The sequence below is a fragment of the Podarcis tiliguerta genome, assembly GCF_965153285.1.
Source record: "Podarcis tiliguerta genome assembly, chromosome: 4".
NCBI lineage: Eukaryota > Metazoa > Chordata > Lepidosauria > Squamata > Lacertidae > Podarcis > Podarcis tiliguerta.
In genome coordinates this window covers 71,494,055-71,517,113 of record NC_139537.1, presented here as the reverse complement: position 1 = coordinate 71,517,113, position 23,059 = coordinate 71,494,055, and the positions used below count along the sequence as shown (strand labels likewise).

The 23,059-nt window shown below is 40.4% G+C and overlaps 2 protein-coding genes and 1 long non-coding RNA gene across 3 annotated transcripts in view; 1 reads left to right on the top strand and 2 right to left on the bottom strand.

Annotated features, from left to right (window-relative positions):
• Positions 1-1,122, bottom strand: part of LOC310676340 — a 33,300-nt gene extending 32,178 nt beyond the window's left edge. The window contains exon 1 of the long non-coding RNA XR_014510467.1: positions 985-1,122. This is a non-coding gene — a long non-coding RNA (uncharacterized lncRNA). The remainder of the gene's footprint in view (positions 1-984) is intronic.
• LOC310676287 (inosine-uridine preferring nucleoside hydrolase-like) lies at positions 1,006-8,397 on the top strand (the record flags this gene model as incomplete). The annotated part of the gene is made up of 6 exons (XM_083438059.1): positions 1,006-1,185; positions 2,929-3,108; positions 5,015-5,126; positions 5,972-6,108; positions 6,607-7,548; positions 7,814-8,397. 5 exons carry the CDS (start codon positions 1,006-1,008, stop codon positions 6,955-6,957), a joined length of 960 nt encoding a protein of 319 aa, XP_083294185.1. The 3' UTR covers positions 6,958-7,548; positions 7,814-8,397.
• A 4,676-nt stretch (positions 8,398-13,073) lies between these two features.
• TMEM131 (transmembrane protein 131) overlaps positions 13,074-23,059 on the bottom strand; it is a 67,294-nt gene continuing 57,308 nt past the window's right edge. Inside the window, exons 32-41 of the mRNA XM_083437567.1 lie at positions 21,703-21,878; positions 20,111-20,235; positions 19,508-19,632; positions 19,199-19,357; positions 17,638-17,797; positions 16,636-16,757; positions 16,450-16,546; positions 15,757-15,854; positions 14,158-14,321; positions 13,074-14,009 (exon numbers count right to left, since the gene is read on the bottom strand). Of these exons, the coding sequence (XP_083293693.1) occupies positions 13,713-14,009; positions 14,158-14,321; positions 15,757-15,854; positions 16,450-16,546; positions 16,636-16,757; positions 17,638-17,797; positions 19,199-19,357; positions 19,508-19,632; positions 20,111-20,235; positions 21,703-21,878 (1,523 nt within the window). The 3' untranslated portion in view covers positions 13,074-13,712. The remainder of the gene's footprint in view (positions 14,010-14,157; positions 14,322-15,756; positions 15,855-16,449; positions 16,547-16,635; positions 16,758-17,637; positions 17,798-19,198; positions 19,358-19,507; positions 19,633-20,110; positions 20,236-21,702; positions 21,879-23,059) is intronic.

Here is a 23,059-nt window from a genome sequence, read left to right as displayed (position 1 = left end):
ACATCGTGGTCAATTTCCACGTTATCTCTGCCGTTGTCGCATTTTGCCCTGATGCCGTGCAACAGCTGCATAAGAGGCAGAAAATCCATTAAGTACAGTTACTCCCTGTAATCTTCGTCCTCAGTACTTTACGCTGTATGCTGCTTTCTCAAGGAGATGTGCCCAAAGCAGCTTAGCAACACAGCAGTGCAACAACAGGAATGTGTATTAACCCAGCGTCGTTATTACAATAACTGCAAAATATTGTTGCAGCTTAGATAATGAAACAAATTGTTCATGACGTACATTTTGCAGACTAGAGACCACCTCTTCAGTTGCATGGAAGGTTTTCTCTAGTTGACGGGTGCACAAAGTTGGAGAGAGAATCTCAGTGAGCTCTGGTCCTCATCTCCATTATGTCTTGGGGTTATTTTTGTGTTCTTTCCTTTGTCTGTTGTATATATTGCTTCTCTCTATATTGCATAACTGAAAATCTAATTTGAAAAACTAAAAAAAGATCCAGTAATAGTCACCTATTCATTCATTCAGTTCAATTCAAAACAGAACACAGTTATGGAGGCCAGTGATGGAGGAAAGCTGCACTCCTGGAATTCTACCGATTATGCATCTTCTAAAGCATAGAATCCTATTGGACAAAGTGTAAAACCTAAACGCCTCTCGTGGTGACAGTGAATCAAGTCCAAGCATTTTTGCACTTGTTATTAGCTGACAACCACCATACATTTAGAGACAGTTGTCCAATATTTAGCTTTTTGCCAAGTGGGCTAGTGTTGATCGTGATCTTGTTGCTGCCCTGGTTTAAGTGTGAAGATGAAAGAGGCATTTGTTTTCCCCATGCCCTTGAGCTTAATACACCCCAGAGGAGGGGTAGTAGATCTTCCTAAATATGTTTTGTGTGTATGAGCATCCCTCTGTTACCACAGTTCCACTGGTCCGGTGGTCAATATGATACAAAGCTTTGTCTATTTAAATTATTTGTTTTACTTTTTCATAGGCATTTCTAAAATGAAGAAACTTCTGCTGGTTGATGTTGATTGTGGTGTTGATGATGCTCAAGCTATTATGATGGCCTTGGCATCTCCCAATGTCAAAGTCCTGGGGATTACTTGCTGTTATGGAAACAGCATCTTGGAAAATATATGTAAAAATGTACTTCGTGTGTTACATATTTGTAACAAGCTTGAGGTAATCTGTTCCTGCTGAATAATCTTTCAAACAAATTTTGCATTATGGTGTCATGATGTGGTATTCATAAATGAGACACAGATAACTTGATCTTATGCATACTGTACTTGCTTCCAAGTAGTGTCTATTTTTACACATAATGGCAATCACTGAGAACATTTGGTTGAGCCAACTGGCTTCAACCAGAAGCCAACACTGAATTTTCCTGGTCCCATGGTGTAGAATACTCTTCCACCAGAGATTCAGTAAACATCTGCTGCTAATTTTCAGGTATCTCTTGAAAACCTTTTTTATGCTGGCAGGCCTCTTCTGGCGATTAAACTTTTTCAAGATGAATCAGTCAATTTATGATTCTTCTGCATTGTTTTATTATAGTATCTTGTGTGGGGGTTTTTTGTGTTGCCATATAAATTGTTGCACACTGCCTTGATATTTTATATGAGCGGGTGGTTTATCAGTATTATTATTCATAAGTAAATAAATAAATGTGGCTGCATCTGTGATCTTAAAGATTGCAGCCGCTTCTCTTAATGGTTTACTGCCTTCTATTAATAGTGATCCATGTGGCTATTACAAAAACATGCATGACAACCTGGATGTGGGTAGGTCTGTATTTCATTCTTTGCAGTGGACCTTATTACCAAGTAAATGTGATCAGGGTTTCAGTTTAAGGAGGCATCCTTAATGTACTTACTTTGTTCCAGCCCATTAAAATTAATGGAGCTTGTTTGCAATAGAATTTTAAGATTTTAAACGTGATTAGGATTGTGGTACAGAAAGTAAACAGAAGTGGCCATCATGAGCAGGGGAGTTCTGTGCATCAGTTCCGTAAACGTAAGACAGGAGACATATGTTCCTTTCCACGGATTACACTTGGATTCAAGATTAGCTCTTGTCATTCCTTCTGTTCTGATGTAAAGTGGGCTTCCAATATGAGAAGGATTAAAAAAACAACAACCCCTTAGATACTTATTTCCCTAGTCTGATATAAAGATAGATCTCAGTTGCATAAGAAAAAGAAAAGGTGCTTGTCAAATGCATGTGGGTAAAGGCAAAGAATGAATGCTAATAATTGTGCATGACAGTAAGATCTAATTAAGCCTTGTCAAAGAAAATGCAAAAGGGTCTTATCATCATTTAGTTACTATTGATTTGTTTTAAAAAGCTACGGATGCTTGCATGAGATCTCGTAGGAGATCAGACAGCCCCACAATATCCCAGAACTGGCATACCAAGAGGGCCTTCCCACCCCGCAGCAAGGCAGAGAACTTAAAAGCTCTTTTTGCATATGGTCCACTTGGGTTACAGGTGTGACCTCTGCCTTGAGCTCTCTGCCTTGCTTGGGGGGCAAGGCCTGCTCAGCTTGTCAGCTCTGGAAGGCTAGGGATCCTCTCACAGGAGCAGTTCTAAGATGACAGTTTGAGTATACGTGTTTTTGCTTATATGGAACAAGAACAGATAAAAGTTTATTAATCCATAAGAAATGATGGGATAGATGCAGGATAGATATGGATTGTGGCTGATGTCGTGTGTACACCACTTTCCAAACCCACAGTGGAGCACACTGGATGGAGAGTAAATGGGAGTATGCACACAGCCTTAGTCACAGTTTGGCCTAAGCCCAACTCCTACAGATTGACTAGTTGGCAATAAAAGCTATTTGACATCTGTATTTCATTTTGACGACATCAATGGTTTTTGTCTTAAAATTAAATAATCACATGGTTGTCATATCTTGCATAGATTCCAGTTTATCCTGGTGCCTCATCTCCGATACTTGGTGGACCTGTGGAAGGGGCAGATTATCATGGAAAAGATGGACTGGGTGATGTTCCAGATCCCAACGCTCCAGGATTAGAGCTTCTGCAGGAAGAACATGCTGTGCTTGCAATGTTAAGAATAGTCAATGAACGACCGGGTCAGGTGAAATGATATAAAATTCATTCAGCTCCTCCCTAGTGTATTTTACTATTCAAAGTAGACATGGATCCAAAAGCATGTGGATACATATAAAAAGTTAGCAGGATCCTTTCCAGAAGGCAGTTGGCAGTAGATCACTCTGTGTGAGAGGTGATCATCTAGGCAGAGCACCCTCTGATATCTTTTAAATATTTTCTCTCTCTCATATATCAGTGCTTTGGGGGTTTAGCTTCTCTAAAGTTCCTTGGTCTTCATAACCCTTTCAAAAATAAAAATAAAATTGCCCCTTACAGACAGAGTGAACTGCACTGTTTCCCATCACATTTCATTTCTACACAACACACTGGTTTCCTTAAATTCAATTAACTATGTTTTAAATGCTGTACTCTTATCCACTTCCCTTCTTTAATAGTTCCTGTATTTTGTAGGTGAATAATGAAAGTTTCTCTCCTGGTACAAATAGCAATGGGGTGATCTTGGTCAGAATTGCAGTGGGAGGGATTAAACACTCCCTTCCCACCTTCCTGCTGCCCTTCTCAGGTCCCCTTGCCCCTTCCGTGGCTGATATTTACAGTTTTAGAATATATATACCGGTATATGTGTGTGTGTGTTAGTGACAGATCTAGTTTGGTTCTAAGAATCATCCCGGTGGGTGAAGATGGGCCAAGAGGAAATGGATTTTATTCGGTAAGGAGAGGAAAGTAGTACAGGGATGCAGGTATTGGTGCTGTGGGTGGGTAAGAAATGGCTGGAGGAAAGAGACTACTGCATATGGCTCTGCAGGGAAAAGCATACATAAAAATTTTAGCACAGGGGCTGTATAGTGGTGGACATGTGGACTTACTAAAAGGAGTTTCGATAGTATTTTGCTCCTTCTGTCACCAATGCTTCTGCAATAATGACGATTGTTTGTATAATTTGTGTACAGCTTAAAGGTAAAGGGACCCCTGACCATTAGGGCCAGTCGTGGCCGACTCTGAGGTTGCAGCGCTCGTCTCGCTTTACTGGCCGAGGGAGCCGATGTACAGCTTCTGGGTCATGTGGCCATCATGACTAAGCAGCTTCTGGCGAACCAGAGAAGCGCACGGAAACGCTGTTTACCTTCCTGCCGGAGCAGTACCTATTTATCTACTTGCACTTGGTCGTGCTTTTGAACTGCTAGGTGGGCAGGAGCAGGGACCAAGCAACAGGAGCTCACTCCGTCGTTGGGATTTGAACCACCAACCTTCTGATTGGCAAGCCCTAGGCTCTGTGGTTTAATCCACAGCATCACCCACATCCCATTTGTGTACAGCTTAGTATTTCCTTATAAATACAACCCTAACCCCTCCCTTGGAGCCCCAGCTGTGTTGTTATTGCTACTAATGCTGCTAATAATACTTAACATACTGGGCTTTTCGAGCATTCAGTGCATTTAGCAGGAATGAACTCATCTCCGGCTTCTGTGGCAGAAGAGGGTGGGGGCACCATCCTCATGTTGTGGAAGAGCGAGATTTCCCGTCCACGCCATAGCAATGACACTTCATGGGAACTGTAGCTCCATACAGAGACCTGATCATGCAGACTCCCTTCAAAACGGGGAAGAATTATGCAAACAAGGTGCTCTGTGTCATCGGGCATTGACATGGGGTGCCTGGTTCTCCTTAAAATTTAGCACTGGTCATAACAGCTTCCTATGTGCATTTGAGATCATGGGTGTGCGCTGTTTGAACTGGGATTTCTCAACTCATCGTTCCTTATTTGGTGTTATTATTATACGGTTGTCAGCTGCCGAGAAAAAGATATAGCCCTGACCAGGTCTTTTTCCTGGAGCTCAGTGGGGACTATTTAACTACAGAGGGGCTGTCAGCACAAGACAGCACAACTATTAAATAAGTCACTTCAATGAATTGTTGTGTATGTTTTATAGGTTTCTCTAGTTGCTACTGGTCCCTTGACCAATTTAGCGCTGGCCGTGAAAATGGACCCAACATTTCCTAAGAAACTTAAAAATGTGTTCATCATGGGAGGAAATACGGAAGGTACGGTAAATCAAGAGGGCTTGTTAGGCATGTTTGTATGTAATTGTTTTCTCTCTTAATATTTCACAAGTGAGCTGCTTTTTAAAGAATATTCTTGCCTGCAGAACACTTGTGTTTCAGTGTTTTGCAGCAACAAGTTATGTTGAGTCATCATTCAAGTACTTATTTTGTCTTAGTTGATTGTTACCTTGATTGTTCAGCAACTGAATTTGCAAGAAATCCTCCTGATTATTCTTGAAGACAGCATACTTTTCTTTTGTGTGGGAATTTTGTTGCCTACTTTGGAGACATTTGAAACAACTATGCATTAGTCCATACTTCCGGTTGTTCCATGCCTAGAAAGCATGGGTCCAAGCTGTTTCTCACTTGTCCCTTGTTTTCTCCACGTGGGGTCTCAGTGGTTTTGCATTTGCCTTGCAGCTTCCCCATGGAAAACATGCTCCTTTTTTTTTTAATTGGGCATTAGAGACTCCTCCAAGTGTGATTGTGCTCCTTCTGGTATCTGAACGCAGGAAATGTAGCTCCAAAGGAAATCGCTGGGTCTCCCTGCCTTGGAGTGTCAGTTTGTTTCCTGCCTTTGCTTGAAGCAGACCATTCCACCACATGAATTCCACATTCTTCCGGCCTCTTCTGTCTCTCTGACTGCGCCTTTTTAAGATTGGCGCAGTTTATGTGTTTGTATGGGCTTTTTGTTCACATATGACAATGTGCATGTTTGGTGGCGGGGGTAGAATTGTCCTGCACCTGTGGCAAATAACAAAGAGCTGTTGTGTAGGAAGCAGCTGTTAGAAACTGAACGAATTGTCCCACAGAAAGCTAAAGTAGCTCTTTTTTGTTTCTATTAGCCAGAGGAAATACTACAGTCTGTGGAGAATTCAATTTTGCAACAGACCCAGAAGCTGCTTACATTGTCTTAAATGAGTACACCTGCCCAACTTACATTGCATCATGGGAGTTCACATGTTCCTGCCCACTATCCTGGGTAAGGTATTAATGATCTGTTAATATCTAGGCAAGTGTTTCAGCTTGATCACGTGGCAGCAATCCTATATGTAGTTACCTGGAAGTAAGCCCCATTGAACTCCATGGTTCTCATTTCTGAGTAGACATGTATAGGATTGCATCTGGGTTGTATCCAGCATTAGTCCTGTTTAGAATAGACCCACTGAAATGAGTGACCATGAGTAACTTAGGTCCATCAATTTCAATGGGTCTGCCCTGAACGTGACTTAGTTGGTAACTGATTTTTAGAAAACTAAATTGAATATGACAAGTCTATTTTATATAAAGAAATCTATCATCCTCATGACTATATATCCATCGGGAGCTAAAATGATTAATTCTTGCCACTGTGAATTCCCTGTGGAACATTACTGATGTCAAGGTCAATAATGTTTATTCTGGAGTTTTTTCTTAACTTTTCATGCAGTTGAATAGTTCTCTTTTTTTAAAAAAGCCCAAACTGTTATTTACTTTGCAGGAATTCTACCATGAATGGGTTAACCAGAAAACTGAGAAAGCTATGTTCATGAAGAAAATATTTTCTCATTCTTTTGAATTCTCAAAAATCTTGGGGGAAAATCCAGGTGAAAAAGAATGGCGGTCAGGGTTTGTTCCATGTGATTCCTACGCTATGGCAGCTGCCATCGAAGAGAATTTTGTAACAGAATACACAGCAATTGGTGTAAGTGTTGAGCTCAAAGGTTCACTAACAAGAGGAATGATGGTAGTGGACTGGAGTAACAAACTGAACAAGGAGAACAAAGCTTTCATAATGAAAAATTGTGATTTAGGGAAGTTCCAGTCACTTCTGCTAGCTGCTTTAAAATAATAATAATATTTTGTATTGTTATATGGTCTTACTGAAGTTCCTTCCTCAAGCATACATATAATGGGCATCCTGATCTCTGGTGTTGCTATCCAATCAGGTTTGTGTTGCAATACCTAAAATTACATTGCGGTTGTTGATTTTTTATTTTTTTAAAAAACACACCAATCAAGTGGTATATTAATTATATGAAAACAAAAAAACAAAAAAACAGAAGCCACATCACAAAGGGCTTTTCAGCCTCCTTTACTAGCACAGAACATATAGCTGGAAGAGGGTGAAAGATACCCATCCTCTGGGAGTCCCAAGATTTGGCTCTAAAATAGCTCATTTCATGACACTGGCCTCCATTTGAAGAGTGAGCTGATGGCATAATGCAGGGAGCTAAGCCAGTTGCATAGCCAGAGCAATATTAGGTTGGTAGGCATCAACACTGCTGCCATTTGTATTGCCTCTATTGCTGAAAAAAATCTTGTGAAAGGTCCAAATTGAACTTGCACCACTGAGAGAGAATCCATAGGACTTAAGACATCTCGCGAGTTACCTCAGAACGTTAAAAACCCATGTTGTCTGGTAGACTGAAATAGATGCTTAGTTATTTAATACAGTGGTGCCTCGCAAGACGAAATTAATTCGTTCTGCGAGTTTTTTCGTTATGCGAGTTTTTTCGTCTTGCGAAGCACCACTGTGTATTGACGGTTTCCCATAGGAATGCATTGGCGGTTTTAAAAAAAAGGCGCAAGACGTTTCATCTTGCGAAGCAAGCCCATAGGGAAATCTGTCTTGCGAAGCAACTCAGAAAACGAAAAACTCTTTCGTCTTGCGAGTTTTTCATCTTCCGAGACATTCGTCTTGCGAGGTACCACTGTATTGATTTATCTGCAAATAACGGGCAAAAATTCTATTAGGGAGTAGTGAAATTAGTATACACACGTTGAGCACAATCTAGAGAAAAACAAGCATGGTTTTAGAATTACTTTCACGGAATAAATTTGCCATTAGATCCAATAATGTTTACGTTAACTTTCAGAAAGCACACACCAATTATTTTACATGAGCTTTTTTTGTGTAATAGCCACATAGAATAAACTACGTGAAATGCTGGAAAGTTTTGTTAATTTAGAAGCACAAGGGGGAAATAAATTACATGAATATGCTACATCAGCATCAACAGAAGGAAAGTACAGTCATACCTTAGGTTACAGATGCTTCAGGTTGCGTTTTTTCGGTTTGCGGACCACCGAAACCCGGAAGTACCGGAATTGCTCTTTGCGCATTCACAGATGCGCCGCTGCAGGTTGCACACACTGCGGGTTGTAAGTGTGCATCCCGCACGGATCACGTTCGCCACCCGAGCGTCCACTGTAATGCTGTAATCATTATGTTCATGTGTACAGAATTCTTTGAATCAGTTAAATTAATAAACCACATCTACAGATCTGATTAATAGAGTCAATTTATTGTAGAAAATATTGAACTAAGTCTGTATATGCGTGTGTGTTCATGCACATACACATACAAACATTTTAAAACATTTAATAAAATACTATTTAAAAAATTGAAAAGTGCACTCCACTTTCTCTAGATTGTACCTGTGAATCATAATAACCCTGCTAGCTTTTGTGCCATTTGCTCGGGGCAAGACGCAAGAATGACGAGATAGAGGCGTGTGTACCAAGTATTTTGATAACTTGCTGTAGGTTCTTAGAAGTTCTGTTGGGTCAGACTGGAGTGGAAACAATGTGCACTAAGTTCTAGGAGGAATAGGATCCTGGAGCAGATGGTGTCTTTTCTAGTCATTTCTCAAAGGGAACTCTGCCTTTGGCCTAAACCCAATAGTTATCTACTGTACATGAGATTCATAGGAAAGTGATGGCACCTTTGCTGCCCCATCATCCCACTGATATGGCCACAATCTTTAATATCAATTCATTTCTACACCCATGTAATCTTATACATATTTCTTTTGAGTACTGAAGGATGCTGTTTACCATTCTGCAAACTTTTAAAGATATAATTATATAAATTAACATCATTACACTCCATTACTCCTTGTATGGCAAAGCAGCCAATTTTAAAAACCACCACGGGGGAATTGGGGGAAAGGAGTAATGCTTTGCAGAAAACCCTTCCCTTCCACCCTCCAAAATAGTCGCCTATTAGTACAGTGTAAGTGATTTTCTTACTAAATTCATATTTTCCCCAAAACCTTGTTTTAAAGACTTGCTATTTCAAAGAAATTGGTTACAGACTACCTTGTATCTAACAATGAATACAATTTGGCCAGAAGGTGGTGCTGTCGATCTACAACTGCAGCTTTGGAAAATGAACTGCAGCTTAGCAGCAAAGCGTTCCACGTTCAATACCTGGTATCTCCAAGTAAATCTGGAAAAAGATTCTGGTCTGAAACAATGGAGAGTCACTGCCAGTCAGTGTAGAGAACACTCTGCTAGATTGACGGATGACCCGACTCTCAACAAGGCAGCTTCCTTAGTTCCCCAAAACCAGTCCCTTACGACACAGAAAATTGAGTCTTATTTCTAAATCAGGAAAAAGGAGGGGAAAATGTTACCTTGCAGCATTTATTGTAAAACCTGCTGACCTTGCAATATTGTTTCCATTGCCAGCTCATTTTTGGTTGTTTTCCCTGCACAGTAAGGACACTGCAGGGGAGTTTATATGGTTCATTACGAAGTAGTTTCAAGGTAGCACTTCAGCGGCAAAATATTGGCATTGTACGCTTTAGTCTCACTGTTTCGCCACACTTCCCTAGGCAGTGAAAAGCTCCAGGGGCAGCACTATCCAGGGGCTGGCTTTACTTACTACGTTTTGTAACATTTGATGTATAAATGAAGAAGCAGAGCATTCATACAAGCAGCAAATCCACTGTCCCATTTCAGACTTCCAGAGTGAGGCCCCCCAAGATGCTTCAGCAATCTGCCTTTTGTCACTTGCATTTATGTTTCTTTCCTTCCTTTTTCTCTCTCTTCCTCTCAGCCCTACCACTCCCAGCAGGGAAAGGGAGAGAAAAAACGATGTTACCTCCCTAGTCCCCTTCGTCCCTCCCATTCAGAGCACTCAAGGAAGATCTTCAGCTACTTTCTAGCCTGTTAGCTGAGGAAGGAATCATTAACCACCCACCTCAAATCATTAGCCTTCCTTCAACTTGTCTCAGGACTGTTAGGACAAACCAAAATACGAAAGTAGTGGGCAAGCTTTCAAGTTTTCCTGAAAGCTGGATGGAGAGAGAAGAGAGGGAAAACAACAGCACCAACCAGGCTGGACATTTATTATTATTATTATTATTATTATTATTATTATTATTATTATTATTATTATTATTAAGCCGGGATAGCTCAGTCAATAGAGCATGACACTCTTAATCTCAGGGTTCAAGTCCCAAGTTGGACAAAAGATTCCTGTGTTGCAGGGGGTTAGACTAGATGATCCTCAGGGTCCCTTTCAACTACAGTTCTATGAGTCTATACCACCCTTCATCCAAAGATCATGGATACACACACACACACACACACATACACACACCCAAAAAACATGTAACATTATAGCAAACGAAAACAATACCCCCCCCCCCCGTTAGAAAACTATAGATTATTAAATTAGCCAAAGGCCTGGGAGGAGAAGAATGTTTTCGCCTGGCGCCTAAAGATATGTAACAAAGGCGCCAGGTGAGCCTCCTTGAGAATTACAGGTAACAAAAGGAGAGAAAGAACAAAACCAAAACAAATTGTCATGCTTTACCATCAGAACCACAGCATGCCAGGTAATCTTTCTAACTGTGTAAAGCTTGACTTGCAGCAACCTGGACTAAGCAAGAAGCATGACAAAATACCTCCCTGGACCAAGCTGCTAAATGAAATAATAGAGATAAATTCAGAAACATATTGCACATTTACGTGTGCTTTACTTGCCATTCCCAGCTGCAGTCTTGTCTTGAGCCCCAAGTTGCTTTTCTCATACTTTTACCATCAGCTGCATACATGTCTCAAGAGCACAGCGTAACTGTAGGAACAACCTTAGAATTATTGTGCTTCCAAAGAGTTGACGCCAGCATGCCAAGTAATGGCCTTTCTGCAGCCTGACAAATTGCTTGCTTGTAACTAAGTGCCTCTGTCACTGGAATCCACTTTGGAGTCTGCATTTGGCTGCGCCGCCTTCTTCCAGGCATAAAGGCACTGTCATCATACTTGCTAATGCACTAATACTAAACTTATTAACACCTGCTGTTTTACTGCTGGCTGCATTAACACACCACCAGTTCTAAAATGTCTAACTGAGATGACTAAGTGCAGACACATACAGAAAGTAGGAAGGAGCAGCCCCTGCTTCTAGTGAGACAAGACGCATTGCATGCATATGGAGTCATGTTTTGCTAATGCAATTCCACAAGCAGAACAGCAGAATGAAAAAATGGTGTTGTGTTCATTACTCGATGCCTGCTTTAAATGTACATGCTCTATACTGCAATGAACTAATGTTGCCATAGTGAGTACAGTTAATTCTCAGGCAGCAATTGGCTGAGTTCAAAGGGATGAGACAGGCAGGTGGCGGGGTAAAATAACAGACCAATGAACACAGAAGATTCTAGGAAAAGGACATGACCCAGAAGAATGGCATGAAGAGAGAAAGTCAGGAGGAGAACATATAACAATGAGCAGAAATGAGATGTGAAGAAGCGAGGGAGCCTTAAATCGGCACGTTGATATGCTGTCAGCCAAAATGAAGGCCTCTGATTTGCTTATAAAACTCCACTTTGCTTAGTAAGTGTTATCCTTACATTCTTCAAGGCAGAAAAACTAGACAGCCCTAACCTTTAAAACCAGTGTTTAAAGGTTGGCTCTCCATGTGTGTGCCATCAATGCAGGTGCTTGCACCTGTCCCACTTCATCCTTCCTAAAGAGTAAGTTAATGAAAATTAGATACAATATGGCTAATGAGAGATAGTCTTTCTTAATTATCAGGTCTCATATACATTATTCTATATGCCAGATTCATTGTAAATAACTTAAGTTCAATTACAAGGGTTCAACCCTGGAGAATTCCACACGCTTGTGTTTGTAGCAAAAAGGTCTTCCAGTTCAGTTTTATCAGAAGATTACCTTAAAATGCTTCCAGCTAGGCAAGGCTCCTCGGGAAAATATTAAATTTGTACAGTGGACCCTCCAGATACGAAGTTAATTCGTTCTGGGGGTCCTTACGTACCCCGAAAAGTCTGCAACACGAGGCGCTGCTTCTGCGCATGCATGCGTGGCAAAACCCAGAAGTATACACTTCTAGGTTTGCCATGTTCGCAACCCGAAAGTTACGTTACCCGAAGGTAATGTAACCCGAGGGTCCACTGTACTCCAAATAGCATAAAGAATGCTCCCAGATACTTCATGTGTGAAAGTTTATTCTAGAAGATAAACTCTCTTCTCTTCTTCACTTAAATCAGTTCTTTAACCATCTATCAATATCTATACTGTCTCAGTTAGGAGAGGATATCCAGATTTTGGCATAATTAAACCTGTGATCTTGCATGTGATTTTGATTGTGTGATAGCTCAGTCAACAAAACATGGGACTCTCAATCTTCATGGTCATGGGTTCGAGCGCCACGTTGGTCAAAAAAATTCCTGCACTGCAGAGGGTTAGACTAGATGACTCTCTGGTGGTTCCTTACAATTCTACAATTCTATGATTCTACTCTGTGCAGAATACATCACTTTGGAAGTACAAAGGATTGGGCTGTGTGGTGTGTGTAAAAAGAGGATACATCTACAGTTTCTCTTTGGTGACTCAGCAGCAGACTAGATGTGCTGCAACAGCTGTCACCAAGCCTACTGCCAGCAAACACACTGTAGCTGCCATTTAGTTTGCATGGCATGGCTATTTTTATACAATGTTTTCCTGTGCAGCTGACGTTCACAGGGACTAGAGTTCACCATAGTCCAACTGTTTTTGTAACAAATGTGCTTAAGGTGGACTGTTGTTCCCATGAACAAAACTTCCAAAGCCTGTCCCGAGATGCCACTAATGATTAGCACTTATATTAAAACTTTTCCAGAAAGGCTGTCAAATCTTTGAAATTCAAGCATTCCACAGAAGCACATACGGCAGAAATGAAAAAAAGCATTATTTTATTTTTCAAGTACAACTTGAAGTTGTATTGGTAAGAAAAGCACAAGGAATCTTTTTTTTTTTCATCCACAAGTATTGGCTATGCACATTTCAGTTCAACTTAAAAATGCATTCAGGTTTACAAATGTACAAACAGCACATAAAATGTATAGTTTGAACAGTATGCGCATACATTTGCTCCTAAGGTTTTTACATTCGTAGAGCCTTTAACAAAGAGAGCCTTATTTTTAAAAAAATACTCTGCATTTTTAGCACAAGGTGCTCTTAAAAATTATGTTTGAGAGCATAATACTGGGGGGAAATTAAAAACCAAGCACGGTAGTTAAAAATCACTGCATTTTGGAAATTGCCAAGTGTTTAAAAAACAGAATGGGCAGTTGGTAAAAAAAAAAAAAAAAAGACTATCGTCTTATAGGATTTTTTAACCCACATCCAAACTTTTCCAAGCTGATCAGTAATTTTATACTACCATAATCTCAAGACAGACTTTAAAGTGATGAATGTATGACTAGATTGTAACCATGTTGGGATCTGAGTAGGAATGGCAGCAAACTGCAAATTATGTTCCAGGCATATTACAGAATTTACCATGATCCAATCTGGACAACAGTCCTTTTGTTCTTAATTTCCGTTTTCAGGTTGGTAATGCACATTAGGCCAAGGATCTGAGCTTCTTCTCCCGATTGCAGGGCTCCAAATTAGCCAAGGGTTATATGCTTGTCCCAAGTCTTCAGGATTGCTAACTATTGGGGCAGCAGCAGCTGGTGGAGGGGTGTTTTCACTCCCAAGATCAATACCTGGCAACGTGTTAGCAGGAGTGTTGAAAGGAAGGCTACTGTTCAAATTACTTGACCAAATGGAACTGCTGAACGGAGTGGTGGTGGTAGACCACAGGCCGCTTGGGTTCCCAAGGATAGACTATATTAATAAAAAACAAAATAAGGACAAGAGCTGTGACACACAAGTATTCAATACTACCAGGAAAAAGAGCACCACATGGAGTAGTAGACAGACATACATACATACATACATACATACATACATACATACATATTCATATACTTACTGAAGTGGTGTGAGTTGGGGATCCTGAACTTGTGGGCCAGGGAGGTATCAGATCTGTAGCTGAGGAGTCCCAGATGGATGAAGGAACATTACTAAGCTCAGTCCAGTTTCGTTGAACATCTGGACTATAAACAGACTGCGACAGCCCAAGCTTGCTGAAAACTTCTAAGTTGAGGGAATGGAGAATAAGACAAAACATCCATGTTACATTCTGTCTTGAAAAATCTATGCACAATATTATTTTTCATAGATGAAATCAACAGCTTTATACCAACACATACATACACAAACATGGAAGCAGAAGACTGCATATCCTGCCCTAGTCAAGGCCAAGCCAACATCTGGCTTAGTATGTTCTCTGAATGAAGGCTTATGAGCTCTTCAGACTAAGTGCAAGACTAATTGGGAGAGGGCTTAAGGATGATCCCAGCTTTGGAAAACACGCAAAGCCAAACTTTGTGTTGGCTCAGCACAGTGTGGCAGCAAAAAGGGCCAGGAAGAAGTAAGACAGCTGCAAATTCATATTAGGGGTCCACATGTTCCTGCATTCATGCTGAGCCAGCATTTGGCTTAGCCTGATTTGCAAGCCAGAACACAAGTGCTAAACAACACAACTAAGTGAGAAAGAGCTGCCCATACAGCAATCCAGTTGAATGACCCAATGTTTGCTCTGACCTTTTATGTGAAAGACTGCCATTACTAGATCATTGTGGTGCTGTGCCTTCTCTATTTCTTGCTCTGAGCAACCATATCTGAGGAATAATTCTTCTAATAGGAGAGCTTCCTTTGAACATTTTTAAACGCTAACTGCCCCAACAAAGCTTACTGATTCTATGGTGTTTTGATTTGTTTTTGTTGTTCCATGGGACCAGACTCTATAAACTCAAATATACAATTCTTGGGACAAACACTGAACTTTGACAGCTGTTACAGAAAAGTTATTAAGTCCCCCTAACCATTTCCTAAATCTCCATGCTTTATTTGCTGAGAGGTTTTATTTCCTACAGCAATTTGGAGATTCTATATTGTGGCATAGTTTCCCATGGATCATGTTCCCCCTATTTTATCATTGCCCCACCTTTGATCTCTTTGATCATCAGACCTCCAATGTGGGTGGTGAGTAAAGCCCTGCTCTTTTCTCCCCTTGGGGAGAGGACACCTACATCTCCCTCCATCATGTTGAACTCTAAAGCAGTCTGATGCGCAGTCAACCCACTGGGAAGATCCTTACCTGACTCTCCACTGTTTGCATGGTAACTGACAGGTAGCTCAATCAATAAAATTGAAATAAATTGGCATGCCACTAGAATCTGGCTTTTATTTATTTATCTGAAACACCCACACCCACACCCACACACCCCTGGTATATTGAAGTGTGTGATTATTTATGTAATTAAGAAAAATATTGTTTTTTTGTTAAAAGAAAAGGTATTTTTAATATTTTATGTCATTCTTTATTTTCCAAAACATAACACTGCCAAAAACATTCTCAAAGGAAGTGATCCTCATTACATTAGGAAAGATTGGCCAGGGTAGCCAATTGAGAAATATGGCATATTGTTCTGTTCCTTTTTTTTAACTACTGTAATATACCACTCACCTCCAGTTAAGTTAAAGGAGTTTCCAAATGCTGAGAAAGAGTTGAGGGGTGTGAAATCCGGGCTGCTAGGATTGCTTATAGGACTCCACAAACCAGAACTAAGTGTAGCAGAGGAGAAGAGGTTTTCATTAATAAGGTCACTTCAGTGTGAAGACCACCAAAACACAGCCAAATATCATATGGACAACAAATAATGATCTTAACACACTGTCAATTTTGACAAAAAATGCCAAGGGTGAATTCCCGACTGATTATTTACAGGTATGTGCCAGTGAGTTTTGTAGCTGAAAGTAGGCCTACAGTCACATCCTTAGTTAACTAAGTTAACTAAATTGTCATTTTTTAAAATGCCCACACAACTGAGAAGTGCACACTTGGTCCCCATCTTTCAGTATCTTATGAGAAGAGGAAATGCTGGATTTCAGTTTTGTTGTTTTATTGTCAAATTACAAACATGCTATGCTAAACAGCCAGCATCCAAATTTTAAAACATTTTTTAAAAAAATAAAAAATAACACAAAACGGAAGGGTTTTTTTTTGGATAGGCAAATTATGAAGTGAGAATTTTTCTATGTGCAAAGTATAGGATTTTTAATAGACATATTCTTCTAACTGGGGTGCAAAAGGGAAAGCAGCTTTTTACCATATCCACCATTGTTGAGCCTCTGTTTCCAAAGGATTAATTCAAGTTACCTGTCAGAGCCGTCACTGTCAACGGTTGTGTGTGAAACATTCATACAGCCAGATGCCTCGCTCTTCATCGGTGAAGGTTTTGCTAGGCCACTGCCACCTGTAACAATGGAGTTTAAATGAGCATATGAAGACAGCAGAACAATCACACCCTCAAATAGCTATAGCTTTTTGATTCCTGTGTTTTACCTGGGCTCTTGTCATAACCAGCAGCTACAGCAGCAAATGTAGGGTTTCCATTCCTGCCAGGGAGAGAAGCTGTCTTTGCCACCTTATGTTTGGCACCACTGAGCACCTTGCTTTTCGGTTCACTGAAAGAAAACGAGGAGGAGGAGGAGGGATGTGGTGTTCTTTAGAGCTTACCTGAACTGGATTTTACCATGAAGTTAATATGCTAGGGTTTGGATATTTCAAGGCAGTGATCTAACATCACTGGTTGCCTTGTTTGAGATATTATTACTATGATGATGATGAACTAAATTCATATACCGCCCTATACCCACAGGTCTCAGGGCGGTTACAACATAAAATCACAATATAAAAATACAAAATACATAATAAAATTAAAAACAAAAATAACCCAATAAAGCCTCCCTACCCAACACATTTTTAAAAGGCATTTGATGTCAATCAGCCAAAGGTCCAGTTAAAGAGGAACAAATTGTGAATTAAGGGCTTAGCACCAATCTGGTGATTTGGATACAGCCAAACTAAGGGCTGACACAGATATTGTGTCCTAAAACCTATTTTTCTTTTAGTATTTGAATAGGAAAACATCCACATTTTTTATTCACCACTTCTGACACTAAGTTCTAGCCAAAACCATCCTGAGATGTGTATGCAGCGAGCTAGGATTGCTTCTACTGCTGATGAGAGTATGTATCTTTCAGCATATCAAGAGAGTCTTATCCTCATCCTAATTCATTTTGTTTATAATTTGTTGCCTTTGCTCCTGTCTGCTGTTCAGACCTAGATTTGGATCTTGGCCCCCTACAGAAGTTATACAGAAAACAGGACCCTGGGCTCATCCCAATAGATTGTGTCATAAACTAGGAAGGAAAGAAGTTAAATACTCATCTTTGTTGAAAGTTGGAACTGAAAATGGTAATGCAGCTAAATAAATAAAAAAATGACAGAAGTTTCTTGCCTTCAGATGTTGAGCTTGGTTATGCAGTGACCACCTGAACTTACCTGCAGTTGTTCACAATACTGCTATAAGTGCTTCGGGGCACAAAGGCCAATGATGCAGGGGGTGGAGATGGCGAGGCGGGAGTTGGTGAGGTCTGTCGTTGTTTCAAGAAAGCATCTGCACTAAGGGTTTGTAGGGACAGCTTATAAAGGTTGTCAGTAGCTGGGAACCAGAATAAGAGATAGCTTATTTTTATTACTTCATTGTACAAAGTCAGTCTTGAAACAGTTACTTGTGGTTGTATCCAGTGCTGCGCCAGGAGTTCTGCTGGTACAATGGGACTTTCATTTCCTCCCCCTACACACACACACACACACACACACACACACCCTGCTTTGAAGGGGGTCCCCTCCTCTCCTGGAAATGATTTCGAGGGTGTGTGCAGCTGAAGGGGGCAGGAGAGGAGGATGGGGACGTTGCAGCACTGGATATACCTCATGAACTTTTTAAATAAATAAATAAATAAACCAGTCACAAATTAAACCTCCCACCAGAAGAGCAGATTTTAATAGTGTTAACTTATTCCAAGTCTGATAATGTTTCAGGCAACTACAAGTTTCAGTTTGGTGCCTAGTAAGTCAGATATTCTGCACCACCTAAAGTGGCAAAGTTGAGGTTGCCAAGTTCTGCACTTCTAACCTTAAAAAAGGAACTAACTCTAGGGTTGCCATACATGCAGAATTCCCCAGACATAGCTGAGATTCGTCCATCAAAAAATGGTGTCTGGGCGGAATTTTCAAAAATTCAGAAGGTTAAAAACTTATCCTTTTTTGGAAATTTGGGGGGGGGGGAGTTCAACAGCTTTTGTGTCCAGATGTTCACTTTTTGAAATATGGCAACCCTAACTCTCACTCATGCACGTTACTAAAACAGTGCTGAAGTGGGGACAGGAGGAGAAAATGCCTTTGACATACGTACACATTTCCCCACTCCTTGCTTGTAAGAAGAGGTGAATACCCAAATTGATTTGGATACTCTTGGGACCTCCCATTATCCTGGTAAGAGTACAAGCCAAATCCCACTGCCAGTTTCTCCCTGGCCTAACATCTCCCTTAGTTGGGAAGGGAGTAGTAATGCCTAAACAGACTCTTACAGATCACTCACTATAACTGCTCTGCTGTAGATGCTGCAAAGGCAGAGTGGGTAAAAAGCCCCTGTACAGGGAAGGAGCACCCCACAAGGGACATTTTCTCAGTGGAGAAGCCACCCAAGTAGTATAACATAAAGTGCCTGGAAACAATCCTTTCCCCCAATCTCTCTCTTGAGGAGTTTTATTATTATTTAGTGTGCTTAATAAATCCATTTTGTTACAAATCACAAAACAAAAAGTATATTATCAGCAATGAGTTCAGGGGACAGAAGTTGGACAGCAGAGGCATCTTATCCAAACAAGCCCTCCGTTATCCCTTTGTGCCAAGAACTCTGTGGCAATCATATGCTGTTCTGATGTTAAGCACAAAGAATTGCATTCAAATGGAAAAAGAAATCAAATCCTTTGTTATTGAACTGATTCACTGCCCATAAGCTTATTGCTAATGTTAAATTAATGCCCAGAGTACTTACAGCTGCCTGCCTTGTGAATTGGCACTGAGTCCCACTCTGGTGGTGGAGAATCTTTTTCTCCTTCTGAGCTGCTGGTATTGCCCAGCTCCTGACCAGAACCACTGGAGAAAAACTTTGCTAGTGAAGATGGCCTATTATCCATAAGCTTCATATTGATACCTAAGAAGAAGAAGAAACAAAAACAAAAAATAAACTTGTAGTTTGTAGGGCATATAGCACTTCAGCATCACAAGTACAGCCAGTGAGGAACAGCTAACACTAAAGTTTCAGAGGTTAATCTTGATCAATAGCTGAACAGCCAAAGAATACCTTTTGTTTTCTGGAGGTTTCTTGGTTTGAACCCATTTGCGAACATATGCTGAGAAGACAACTTGGATGAAAAGCTTTTGTGCTGCTTATTGTCGAGTGACGAAGGACATGACATCTCAAAGGAACTGTAATAAAAGTATGATCCAAAAAAAGTTATTACTTGTAACAGTTTGACCAACAAAGTAAGATCTTGCATATATAAAAGTGTGCAGAAGAGAAACAGCTTTCTCTAATCTTCTCCAAGCCGACTCCCTTTGTCTTAACTGTTAGGAAAAACAAATGGAGAAGTGTCTCTCCAAATCTATTTGTCTAAGTTCTTGCTTACAAAAAAAAAAAAAAGCAGGCTTCTTATTCTGCAGAGTTTCCCATAATTACAAGGTTTCCCCTTTCTGTTCAGTTTCTATTATCTATCATTCTTCTTGTGCCCAGGCACTACCACTTCCTTTTCTTCAGCCCCGTTAACAGAGAAGAAATGGTAATTATTGCAGCGTGTGACACATTTCTCTCAGCTGACTGATGCAAAGTTCTGCTGCCAGGAACTTTATTTCCTCATGCCTACTTAGGAAAGCAGATTGGATGGCTTTAACATATTTCTATGCGTACCTGGATTTCACATCTGTCGGGATTTCTTTCTTGATAAGCGATAGCTTTTTGCTTTTCTGTTTTACTTGGATTTCATTTTCCTGTTTTTCTGGTATTGGCTGTTTTCCCTTTTGCTTTTCTGGCTCCTACAAACAGCCAACCAAATCCCAATAAAAATATTAAGTAAACAATAATACATTAAAAGGAGCTTTTTTTAAAAAAAGGAAGACAACAATTCTAGGAACAATATGCATTACAGCTAAATCTCCCCATTTCTTTCACAAAACAGCTTTGATAATTATATTAAAAAATGTAAGCAGAGAGCTTTTCCTTTAAGTTACTTAACTGAACCTAGAGCACAGTAAATTCTACGAATTACTTAGTGATATCTAAAGGCCAGTTTAGACATGATGCTACATGCATTATTACCAAGTAGATGTAGCAAGTAGAGTAAGGGGCAATATTCATCAGGACTGCACCAAGGGAGGCAAGGGGTAAACCTCCCCACATGTTATTTTGTCCCAATGAATTTTGTGCCCCCCCACCTACCATTATTATTATATTTTTTAAAAACCACACATTTGGTATCTCATCTACTTTTGCTCCCAAATGTTCAATTTTAAAAATCAAATGGTAGATGTGTAATTTCATGAAGTAATTCTACATCAGTCACAGTACCCTTCTGGACTATGGAACAGGGATGGGCCTAGGAGCCGGGTACCACGTTGTGCTAGCTCTGGTTTTTTAATGCAGGGCAGGTCCTAGGAGGTTAGGTTGGAGGACAAATGTTCAACTTCTTGGGTTGTGCTCCCCTCAAAAACTAGTTTCATGGTTGGAGAAAGCATTTCTGGCCTTGTTCCTAGATTGCCAGAAATGCTTTGACACATTTTCAAGTTTGTGTGCGCCTTTCCTGGAGAAGGCAAATATGGCCATTGCCACATAGGCCCTGGTCAAATCCAGATTGAATTACCGAAGTATGCTCTATGTGAGGATGCATTTGAAGTGTGACCAGAAAACATAGCTGGTACAAAAATGCTGCTGTTCTAATTTTGTTTAGTCTCATTGGCTCCCAGTTTGTTTCCAAGCCCAGTCTTAAAGTTTGATTACCATCATTGCTAAATGGTTTGGAGCTAGGTGTTTTGAGAAAGGCCATCCTCTCCCACATGATTCTGACCGTTCACTGAGGTTTTCTGGGAAGGTCCTGTTCTGTATCCTACTGCCTTGAGAGATGGTAGGGATGCATTACAGGACGTTTTCAACCCAACTGTGTACCTTCCAGGAGGTTTGCTTGGCCTTTTCTCTTGAATCAATGCTCAATAAATGCAGCATTGTTTTACTGCGCTTTTCGTTTTACAAATTAGGTGGCTATGTTTTCTAATATTCTGGAGTTTGGTTAGGTATATTGTGGTGTTTTTTTCCTGCTGCTGCTTTTGAGTTTTTCCATTACCAAGCTGTTAACAATTCTTGTGAGCAGCCTTATGGGGGACACTTTGTGGGGAAGAAGTGGAGTTTAAATCTCTTAATGAATAAATATAGTAGAAAGTTTAAAGTATGAAACCCCCAGACTCATCATCTTCTCTCATCTGACACCCCTTTTTTAAAAAAAAGTCTACCTCTTTTAGAAGTGCTTCTGTGTCGGGGTTGGAAGTTTCTGTGGTAGTTGAAGAACTGTCATCATCTGCAAGAGAATCCTTCAGTTCATCCTCTTGCTGCTTTCCCTTTCCTCTTCTCTCCTTTTCTTCCCGCTTCTTCTGGGGTTTAGATTTGCGTTGAAACGGTTTTCCTTTCCCTGGGGTATTAAAGGCAGCTTCCAATTAGCAACAGCTGTGATCTGTGACAGCTGTAGAGAACAACACCCTTTCATCACCGTGATGTACCTGGGACAAAGTCCACTGGGAACATCATACACTAGGAATTGTACCAGTACACTTCAGTGGAGGAACATTCCTGGCACACCGCACTCCAGGTCAGCTGTACTACTTCATGCGGGATGCAATTCATTTCAGAGACACTTTCTGAAGTTGGTGGTATCAAATTTAAGAAGTCTAAGGGATTTCACACACCTTACTGTGTTTTACAGATACTGGCCACTGATGATATGCAGTTTCCCTTAGCTTTCTGGCTACAATGTGCTAACAAAGGAACTACTGCACAATTGGTATGTTACTGGCAATCCCTATAAAATATAACTATGAAGAAAGCAAAATGCAGAGTATGTACCCCCACCCCAAACTAATACTAATATTACTTATACCCCACATTTTCCCTGACGGGACTGAAGGCAGCTTGCAGATAAAAACAAGAACAACTAAAAATATAGCAAAAGCAACCATTAAAATACAATTAAACATTGACAAAAATAGAATTAAAGCTATATACATATATAAAATCTGTTTAAACATACTAATAATTATTTCTGCTTAACTCACAGTCATACATTTTGCACAGGTTCTAGGTTTCAGCATCATATCTATTTCCTTCAGAAATCCTGCATTTTCTATTAGTGTTAGCAAGCAGGCTTTAGTCTTAAAGCATTCAGTACAGAACAGTGCTATTGGATGAGTTGGCTGCTACACAACAATTTCTTACAAGTTTCTACAGGCAGACTTCAACCCTGTGTGAGCAAACATCCACTCTTGCAAGGCTGCACCTTCATCTCCTCCCTTCTGCAGGCCCCCCCCCCAACCCTCCGGAGAAGATTTTGAAGGTCTGGGAGGATGTTGCAGAGAGAGAAAGTGAAGCCTTGCTGTGCAACTGGAAGTCTGCTCCTCTTCTGGATGGACAGAGTTGTATACAACCCTACATGTTTACCCATGTATTATTACTTTTAAAAAGTCATTCAAGCACAGGAATACTTCAAAATTCTACAGCATTAGTCTGATAAGTCAAGCACAACTCAGGGTGCTTCTTCAGGGTTTGTTTTTCAAACTTTTCTTCCCATTACCTCTGGGCTACATTGCCTAAAAATGG